Source organism: Macrobrachium rosenbergii, chromosome 54 (assembly GCF_040412425.1).
Source record: "Macrobrachium rosenbergii isolate ZJJX-2024 chromosome 54, ASM4041242v1, whole genome shotgun sequence".
NCBI lineage: Eukaryota > Metazoa > Arthropoda > Malacostraca > Decapoda > Palaemonidae > Macrobrachium > Macrobrachium rosenbergii.
Genome location: NC_089794.1, coordinates 12,435,103 through 12,445,102, shown reverse-complemented (window position 1 = coordinate 12,445,102; position 10,000 = coordinate 12,435,103). Strand labels below are relative to the sequence as shown.

General features: G+C 40.3%; 2 protein-coding genes across 8 annotated transcripts in view; one reads left to right on the top strand and one right to left on the bottom strand.

Moving 5' to 3' along the window:
• LOC136834745 (uncharacterized) overlaps window positions 1–10,000 on the top strand; it is a 179,301-nt gene that overhangs the window by 29,004 nt on the left and 140,297 nt on the right. The window lies entirely within an intron of this gene.
• Window positions 5,821–7,054, bottom strand: LOC136834508 (uncharacterized). The gene is made up of 3 exons (XM_067097102.1): window positions 7,004–7,054; window positions 6,456–6,603; window positions 5,821–6,131 (listed from the first exon to the last, which is right to left on the bottom strand). The coding sequence occupies exons 1-3, from the start codon at window positions 7,013–7,015 to the stop codon at window positions 5,974–5,976; spliced, it is 318 nt and encodes a 105-aa protein (XP_066953203.1). The 5' UTR covers window positions 7,016–7,054; the 3' UTR covers window positions 5,821–5,973.

The following is a 10,000-nucleotide window of genomic DNA, read 5'->3' as shown; positions in this document are numbered from 1 at the left end:
TTTCCACCTGAGAGACCTGGGTTCGATCCCGACGTGAGTCAGAAATTTATTTCTGTTCCACACGTGATTGTGTGTTGATGATTTCTATCTTATTCACTCAGAAGGGATAATTCGAATGAAATGTTGTCTATTGGGTCATTGCTGAGTCGGGAAGTTGGGGAAAACTCGCTGGTATGCAAGCAGTTAGCTTGCCCAGGTAATTCCTTGGGTGCAGTTGCTCTCAGGTTCCAACTTCTTTTAGACTTGTATGGCCCAGTGGTTAACGCCCTTGCTTTCCACCTGAGAGACCTGGGTTCGATCCCGACGTGAGTCAGAAATTTATTTCTGTTCCACACGTGATTGTGTGTTGATGATTTCTATCTTATTCACTCAGAAGGATAATTCGAATGAAATGTTGTCTATTGGGTCATTGCTGAGTCGGGAAGTTGGGGAAAACTCGCTGGTATGCAAGCAGTTAGCTTGCCCAGGTAATTCCTTGGGTGCAGTTGCTCTCAGGTTCCAACTTCTTTTAGACTTGTATGGCCCAGTGGTTAACGCCCTTGCTTTCCACCTGAGAGACCTGGGTTCGATCCCGACGTGAGTCAGAAATTTATTTCTGTTCCACACGTGATTGTGTGTTGATGATTTCTATCTTATTCACTCAGAAGGGATAATTCGAATGAAATGTTGTCTATTGGGTCATTGCTGAGTCGGGAAGTTGGGGAAAACTCGCTGGTATGCAAGCAGTTAGCTTGCCCAGGTAATTCCTTGGGTGCAGTTGCTCTCAGGTTCCAACTTTTTTTAGACTTGTATGGCCCAGTGGTTAACGCCCTTGCTTTCCACCTGAGAGACCTGGGTTCGATCCCGACGTGAGTCAGAAATTTATTTCTGTTCCACACGTGATTGTGTGTTGATGATTTCTATCTTATTCACTCAGAAGGGATAATTCGAATGAAATGTTGTCTATTGGGTCATTGCTGAGTCGGGAAGTTGGGGAAAACTCGCTGGTATGCAAGCAGTTAGCTTGCCCAGGTAATTCCTTGGTGCAGTTGCTCTCAGGTTCCAACTTCTTTTAGACTTGTATGGCCCAGTGGTTAACGCCCTTGCTTTCCACCTGAGAGACCTGGGTTCGATCCCGACGTGAGTCAGAAATTTATTTCTGTTCCACACGTGATTGTGTGTTGATGATTTCTATCTTATTCACTCAGAAGGGATAATTCGAATGAAATGTTGTCTATTGGGTCATTGCTGAGTCGGGAAGTTGGGGAAAACTCGCTGGTATGCAAGCAGTTAGCTTGCCCAGGTAATTCCTTGGGTGCAGTTGCTCTCAGGTTCCAACTTCTTTTAGACTTGTATGGCCCAGTGGTTAACGCCCTTGCTTTCCACCTGAGAGACCTGGGTTCGATCCCGACGTGAGTCAGAAATTTATTTCTGTTCCACACGTGATTGTGTGTTGATGATTTCTATATATATATATATATATATATAAATATATATACACACACATACACACACACTAGCGACAGGCGCGAGCTACGCTGCGCGGGCCAGGAGGGCAGTTGATGGACTACCTGTTTAACGCGGCTGCCATTCTTGAAATTTTTCTTCAGAACTCTTTAAGGAATTTACCCCAAATTTTGCATGAAGTATGTGCTTATGAGGACTAGCGGCGGGTGTTAGTTCTTAAATTTCCTATGCAAATTAGGGTGAGGCAACGATATCGAAAATGATGTATGCAATGAACCCCGACATTACTGGTTTATCGCTTATGGTAAAATACTGGGAAAGCGGAAGTATCAGATTTCCATGTCTCGGCAGTGGTGAGAAAGTCGCCAAACAGAGCAATCCGAGGGGTGGTCTTTCAGATCCACGGAGGGTATAGGAGATAAGGAAGCTTGACAGGTGTTCAGATCTGTGGGGCTATATGGCGTGCTTTTTACCATCTCTGTTGGTTGCAAAGAGTCAGGAGGTACACACTAGGCGCCTTGTTCCCTTTCATACCCGGCTTACCAATCAGTAATATGAATTCATATATGCAGTTCTATGCTAATTATAAATACGCCTCTTTAATAGTTACTGTATTAACACTGAATTCTATCATTTATGTATAAATTCGTTCAGGCAAATAAACACCGTAGCCTTTGTCGGTTAAGTCATGGAAGAAAATAAAGCAAAAATGAATCAATCAGTCAATCAATCAGGCAACTTTCTCGCTCAGAAAAGAGTTGTACTTGATTCCCAAAATAAACTTTCTTTTAGCAGAGGTTTTAGAAAGGAGAGAACTTTCAGCCATGGCCCGATGGTGGCCTGTGTTGTTGGCACCTATAGCTGTGCCAGACGGACGATCATGGCTAACTTTAACCTTAAATAAAATAAAAACGACTGAGGCTAGAGGGCTGCAATTTGCATAATTGCTGATTGGATGGTGGACGATCAACATACCAATTTGCAGTCCTCTAGTCTCAGTAGTTTTTAAGATCTGAGGGCGGACAGAAAAAGTGCAGACGGACAGACAAAAAGCCATCCCAACACATTACTTAAGACTCACAAGATTTCTCAGCCATTTATTTCAAGAATCAAGAATACTTAAGCGAGTTACTGCAGATTCTCCAGTGACGAGTAAGAATGCCCTCCTGAATTTGAACCTCTTACCATAAACTTCATTTTGACTAAGAGAGCAGAAGGTGGCTCCTTCATTTTTACGAATAAAGGAGAAGATTATAAAAGGCTTGTATTTATACGAGCACAGAACCTTGGAGAAGACTCACGCTATTGGCCACGCCTCGCAATTATGGTAATTCCTAAAATTCGGCATAATAATTATAATAAAAAAAATGACCAGGCTTCTTGAAGAAAACAAGGGACAATTGAATTGCGGAACGGAATGTTTGAGGCTGTTGATAATTTTAAGTAAAAAAAACTTTGTGAAATTCCTGATGATTTGATAACAAGGTTTTAATTATTTTGCTGTTTATAGGTGGTTCTTTTTGTAAAATTTGTCTTTGTTCTACACTACGTAATTTTTGTGAAGTAAATACTATTTTGGTGTTGTTTATACTTTCTGTCTTCAGTGGATCCCGTAGGGGGTTCGTACCGTCAGTGCATCGCATGAGATGCATTGTAATCTTTCTTGAGGTTCTTTGCAGCGTCCCTTCGGCCCCTAGCCGCATCCCCCTTCATTCTTACTACTGTAGCGCTGTTCATATTCTCTTTCTTCCGTCTTCCTTTCCACCCTCTCCTAACTAGTGATTCATAGTGAAACTGCGAGGTTTTCCTCCTGTTACACCTTTCAAACTTTTTCACTGTGAATTTCAGTTTCAGCGCTGAATGACCTCATAGGTCCCAGCGCTTGGCTTTTAGCCTAAATTCTATATTCTATTCTATTCTCTGTCTCCAGTTTCATTATCTTTTCTTTGATATATCTAAAGGCATTTCAATGCGACTTTTGGAGAACGATGAAAGTTTCCAGTGTCTCCTGGAAAGTGATCAGTCGACCGTGTTGACAAATAACATAGTTATCCAAATGGAGGAAATGACTAACCAGTTTACTGCCCCTCTCTCTCTCTCTCTCTCTCTCTCTCTCTCTCTCTCTCTCTCTCTCTCTCTCTCTCTCTGTATGCAGGAAAGTCTTACATACCGGACCATCACTTGTTGTAATCAGAGGCTTAAGTCTTGAGTGCAATTACGGATATGGTCTATGGCTTCCAGGGAGTTACGCCCAAAGCTTCTTCTTCCTCGGAATTTAAATTAGAACATTACGAAATCCGTCGGTCACACGAAAACGATCTCTTTTCTAAATTCACTGTTGTAGATACTTGAGTTCAAACAAAAACATTCTTAGCGCTAACCGCAATCACTTGACGCTCCCTCGCGTAAGGTAATTATGCATCATGGTTGTGGACACATCCCATTTTGCTCCTGAACTGATTGCGGCTGCGATGGTAAAAATTGTCTCAGAGCAACGCCTTGTTTATAGATTATCGATATCTTGTTTTTTAGTGTAAATAATTTATTTAAAGAGTTTCTATAACTGATTCACTCTTTTATATTAGCAATGCCATAAGATTGGTTTCTGTTATTATGGTCTGATGCGTATGAATAATGTTAGGTAAAAGGATTTTATAAGTAATATGAAAAAACTAACGATATCACTTAGGTCATCAGTAAATAAGGCTTTATTTGTTTAATTATTAATTGAGTGATCGATTAATTTACGGTTTTTTGCTGTAGATGGCCTTAACGGAAACGAACAAGTAGTGTGGGTCGTTTTTCCTACGGGCTCTTAGCTTATCACCTGAAATCACCTGTTGACGACTGACCAGTTGGCGCCTGGCGACAGTATGTGGCCGAATATGTCCTCGTTCTTGAAAACACTACGGCGTCAGTGGCAGTTTTCAGTTCAGACGCTGAACTCTGGTTGGGCAATATTATTTTAGAGCGTCGAAACAGGAGGAAATAAATAATCTGAATTAGTTTCCGAAGCTTCTAAGCGAAAGGAAAAAGAATATAAAAGCGGGGAGAAGATTCAGTCCAGAAAGAAGTTTATTATTATTTAGAATTGCAGGCTACGGTGTTTTTCAGGCTAGGTTTAAACCTTTTCCTGGCTTCGCAGTTGTAAAAGCAGAGGTATGTAACACTTACGACAAGGACCATTGGCCTCTTATCATTATAATTGTGGGATTATCTTCTCGATCCTCTTAGAACACAGATGACATCTGCCATGTTAACCACAATTAGCCACAGACTTTCCTTTATAATAATGAAGATTTTTCAGCAAAGAGATGATTACTGCTGTTCAACAGAGGATAGATTTAAGGACGCCAGTTTCCTGTTTCCAAATTGTTAGTGAATTATCTTACATGTGAATTATAATATTCACATCTTGGAATACTAAATGATAACTGTTCCTTTTTACCACAGACAGATCACAATTATTTGTGCCCTTTGTATAACGTCTGCATAAAGACGAGGAATGAAGCCCTATAAAGGATTTTGGTGACTAGTATCGTGAAGTCTTTCAAACTGCGGTATCGTTACATTTACCTAGTTACCACTAGACTTGGCAATTTTTCTTGATAATTTTGTGAGTTGTTGTCTCGACTGATTTTTGATGGCTGTCAACATCTGTCTCGATTTATTTTTGGTGGCTGTCAACATCTGTGCCTCGACTTATTTTTGATGTCGGTCAACATCTGTGTCTCGATCTATTTCTTATGTCTGTCAGAATCTGTCTCGACTTATTTTTGATGTCGGTCAACATCTGTGTCTCGATCTATTTCTTATGTCTGTCAGAATCAGTCTCGACTTATTTTTGATGTCGGTCAACATCTGTCTCGATCTATTTCTTATGTCTGTCAGAATCTGTCTCGACTTATTTTTGGTGTCGGTCAAAATCTGTCTCGATCTATTTCTTATGTCTGTCAGATCTGTGCCTCGACTTCATTTTGATGTCGGTCTACATCTGTGTCTCGATCTATTTCTTATGTCTGTCAACATCTGTGTCTCTCTCCTTATTTCCGATGTTAGCACCAGTGTCTGGACCGATTTCTGATGCCTGTCAGTATCTATCTTCCTATTTCTGGTATCTATCAGCATCTTAGTCTCGACATGTTTCTAACGTCTATCAACATTTAAAGGAGCCAGTGACTGGTATCTTCCCAAAAGGGTGTTTTTTAAAATTTAATCTTCTTATATTTTATTATAGGGTTAAATAAAGAAAAATGCTCAAATGATATTAACTTTATATTTATAGATTAAGATTAACACCCCATTAGGCTTCAGAATAGGGTATCAAATAGATAGTCTCATTAAAGCGTTCGATTTTTCTTGGTTTAATCCGAAGAGAGGATTTGATTCATGTCAGATTCATGGTGGAGATTTATTAGCAGTGACACATCATCCGACTCAGTGGCTAGCTAGCTTGAGCTCAAAGTCAATGGCCACAAACTTCCCTGATTCCAAGTGATGCCACAAGATGACCTCGACCCCAAGTGCCTATTCCTCAGCTTCTTCTGTGGTGGGTTCCTCGGTGGAAGGTTCTTCAGATGTGGATTCTGGAGCAGTCCTTGGCACATAAGGGTAGAAAGGGTGCCCCAGTCCAAAGCCGTAGTGGTGTGGATATCCATGACTGAAGACGACTGGCTGAACGGAGGCTGTAGATTCAGGCAAATGTTAATTGTAAGTAGCGGTGAAGAAAGCGTCTCTTACTTCACTGAACTATGTAGAGTGTCAAGTGAAGAATATTCTGAGCTCCCATTCTCCTGTGCTTGGAGCATTTGTCAAAGATATCTCAACTGATAGTGACGACCCGTTAGCAAAATTTATTCAGAAAATCATTATTATCTTTAGTCATCCGCGAAATAACTTGTGGTTTTCATAGAAAAAACATAGAAAAAAGGATTTTACAAATGTAAGCGAATGGAGTATCAAATGATCAATTTAGGTTTGTGTATGAACTTTATTTTATGGATACTTACGGTAGAAGGAGGGTAGGTAGTGTGGGGCTGCAGGATAGACATATGACTTATGATAGGCTATTGGGTGTGACAAGTACAGGCTGTTGGTGGATGCAGGTGCATAAGGTAGATAAGCAGCCGAAGACACAGCCACAAGGCCCAATAACACCTGCGAAGATAAAGATCGTGGATAGCAGGTAGTTGAGCTTCGAGTTTAGTTTTTAGAAAGACAAGATGGCGCCTGAGGCTATCGCTTGATTATCGAGAGTATTGGTAAAATCCATTCTGCAAATATCTTGAAACACTAAGAAAAACATACAGGAATTTATTTCATAGAAATTGAAATAAAGTTTTGGTGAAATGCCACTCTACCAAGAAGCGACAACTTTAATATCGATCAACTTTAAGCCAAATCTGAAGGGACGTGAATATTGAGATACTAATTGTCTTGTAACTCGAATGCCAACAAAAACTACCGTGAAGATAAATTTCTTATCATTTCAAGTAGTCTTGGAGAAACCAGACGTTTCTCCAGAATCCCTCAGAAGGCAACGAGAGTCGACACTCACCGCGATCTTCATGATGCCCAAAGGAAGAAGAAGAAGAGGCAGTGGACGAGGCTTCGCTGATAACAATGATGCCGTGACAGACCGACAACTGATATTTATAGGGCAACGGATCCTTGAGGGAAGAAGTTCCCTTCCCCTGCGCCTCTCGCGCCTAATCAAGGCCGTTGGTTAAGAAGAGGACACGAAGTCTGGAATGACCAATTTAGGGATTTGACGGAAACCGCAGCTGTTCACAAAGGATTATAAAAAAGCTCTCTGATTGCATTTTAATTGCTTATTTTTTATTGATTATTTCCAACTAATTTTAGGAATCCCTTCCGCAAACATTCGGGAAAAATTTATCATAAACAAGTAATGACGTGCGTCGCTTCCATTATGGTAAAAAATCGGTTTTAATGCAAAGCGTTTTTCGCCTAACGCGAATAACCATATACCATGCTTTTATAGAGGCATTATGAGCAGTTTTTGCCATTGAAAATAATGTTAAAAGTCTTGCGGCGACCCAGCCAATCTAGGCGCTTGGTCTCTGGAAGGCCGTTGAAAGGATTATCTCACATTGGCTAGCCAATCAGTGCTTTCGTTATTGTCGCGTGAGAGCTAATCAGTGCTGAGAATGGTCCGTAAATAAACAGTTTTTTTAGGTTTTATTGCGACATTATTAATCACCGAGCGATAATATTAGGCATGGTAGATTCTATGGAAGTATACGATGTAACAGGCCGTCCCGGGATATTGTCAAAGAGAGTAAAAGGGGAAAATCTCTCTGAGTATCGGTGGTTTCTGTGGGAAAAGTAAATCTGCTCTGGATGACGTTTCGCGTTCAGACGATGGTGATAGTGATGACTATAAGCCGTTTCAGGTAGCAGAGCATGGTGATAGTGTTGTTACTGAGCAAAGCCGTGTCATAATAGGTAAGGGTAAAGAGGAAAGCAGTGGTATTAAAAAGAAGGGGGAAGGAAAAGGCAAAGGGAAGGTTAGTAGTATGAAAAGGAAGAAAAAATGTCATTACTATTATGATTACAGCGACAGTGACACACGGGTGGCGAGCGGATCTATCTCCTGGCGCCACTAGCAGTCCCATACATGTGGGCAAAGGTGTTACCCTCTTCAGTTTTAAAGCAAGTGCTAGTGCCACCGCCAGCAGTGGTTCCCAGAATGTGGAACCTTCTGATACGGCTAAACATTCGGTACAGCAGGAAAATGGAAGATAGGGTTAGTAGACCAGAAACACGGGATACTGATGTTGCTTAAAGCATAAACCTTGGTCTGTCCTACCAATGCTTTGTCATGATGTCTGGTATCAAGAAACTGTTCTGCCAAGGAGGTCAATCCCTCTTGCAACTACAAGAACGAGTGATTTTCCCAAGTTGGGGTGAGGCTATTAATGTGATCTTCAAGGCATAATGGTCAATGCAAAACGACAACTCGCCGACAAAGAAAACAACAATCTGCAAGGTTGCCTTCCTCTCTATTCATGCAATAACTGCTGTGAGGACCTAAGTTGCCATTGAAAATTTTTCTGAGAGAGGATAATCAATAATGGACTTGAGGGGTACGAACCCCAATACCAGGATAATGACATGGGTTATTTTAGAGTGTGTCCCTGAACACGTACAAGTTCTGGCAGGTCGTTCAAGCCACAGTGCGTGTAAACACACCTTGAACAGGCAATATTTGGAGTCTGAGCTCAACATAAGGGCACTGTACGAAAAATATCTTGATTGGATGGATGTCAGCCAGCCCGATGTCGTTGTGGTGAAGATAGAATATGTATGGATTTTCACCCCGTGAAGAGAGAAGCTTGCAACACCTATGAGGGGCTCAGGAAAGGTATTGTTGATGGGAAGAGGGCTGGAACAGAAGTCTCTCACTTTGAACAAGAACAGAAGGCACAGAGTGGTAAAATATATGTGGCTTCCAGCGCCATGAAGACTTCCAAACCCTGTGATGACTGGGACTGTTTCACCATGGACTTGAATCTGACCATGCCATGTCATCGTCTTTGTTCTGTCATCTCGGAGTACTACAAACGCAAATTGTGGCGTAGTCTTTTCAGCAGTGCTGGCCTACCTCCACTCCTTGTTGACGGTCTCTGTCTATCTATGGACTAATGCAACTGACTGCTCTACGAAAATAATTAATAAGACAAAAATCTCAAATTTTGATGAGTAAAACTATTTTTTGCCATTATCCCTTTTTTCATGTCTTTTCATTCATTAATGATTATTTTTCAGTCACTGTTATATTCATCAAGAATCTTTATTCACATGTTTATTGGTATCATTATTAGCACACTCCATGTGTATTGATTTCAATTAAGTATGTGTGACAATTAATTATTTGGATTGTTATGACTTAGAATTGTTTTGCATCAATCGCAATTATATTCATAATTAGTCCTTATTCGCATGTTTGTCAGGATTATTATTAGCATTCTCTACTACGTGATTATCAATGCTTATTGATGTTTATCAAATATCTGGCAGTATTTTTTCCTTGGAAAATTTTAAAATTTTTTCTTTTGCAAATAACAAAAAGAAAAATTTTGTGGGGGGAATGGGAAGGGGTTTGGAGCGAATTTTGTTTTCCTTATTGCAAACATTTTAAAACAACATAAGGTAACATCACAAACAATATTTTGGGGATTTGATACCATGAAAAATGACTGAACGGATGTTAGTGTATGAATAGGGGATTTGGAGGAAAAAATTGGATACCCGCACATTTTTCCAAATATTTCAACAACTAATATACTATTTTTCTTCAAAAATAGTTACATAGTCACCATGTACATAGAATAAGCTTCATTTAAAAACAAAAGTCCTGTCATTGCGTTATAAATAATGATGTTGTCGCGATTTGAAAGTCGTTAGTTTTCAATCACGGTATACTCAGCTTTTAAAACTTTACACTTAGCATGTTTCTGGAGTGACGGGCTCAAATGGTATTTACGACGATCGGGTAAAGGAAACAGTTTTGTAGAAGAAAATAATTTTA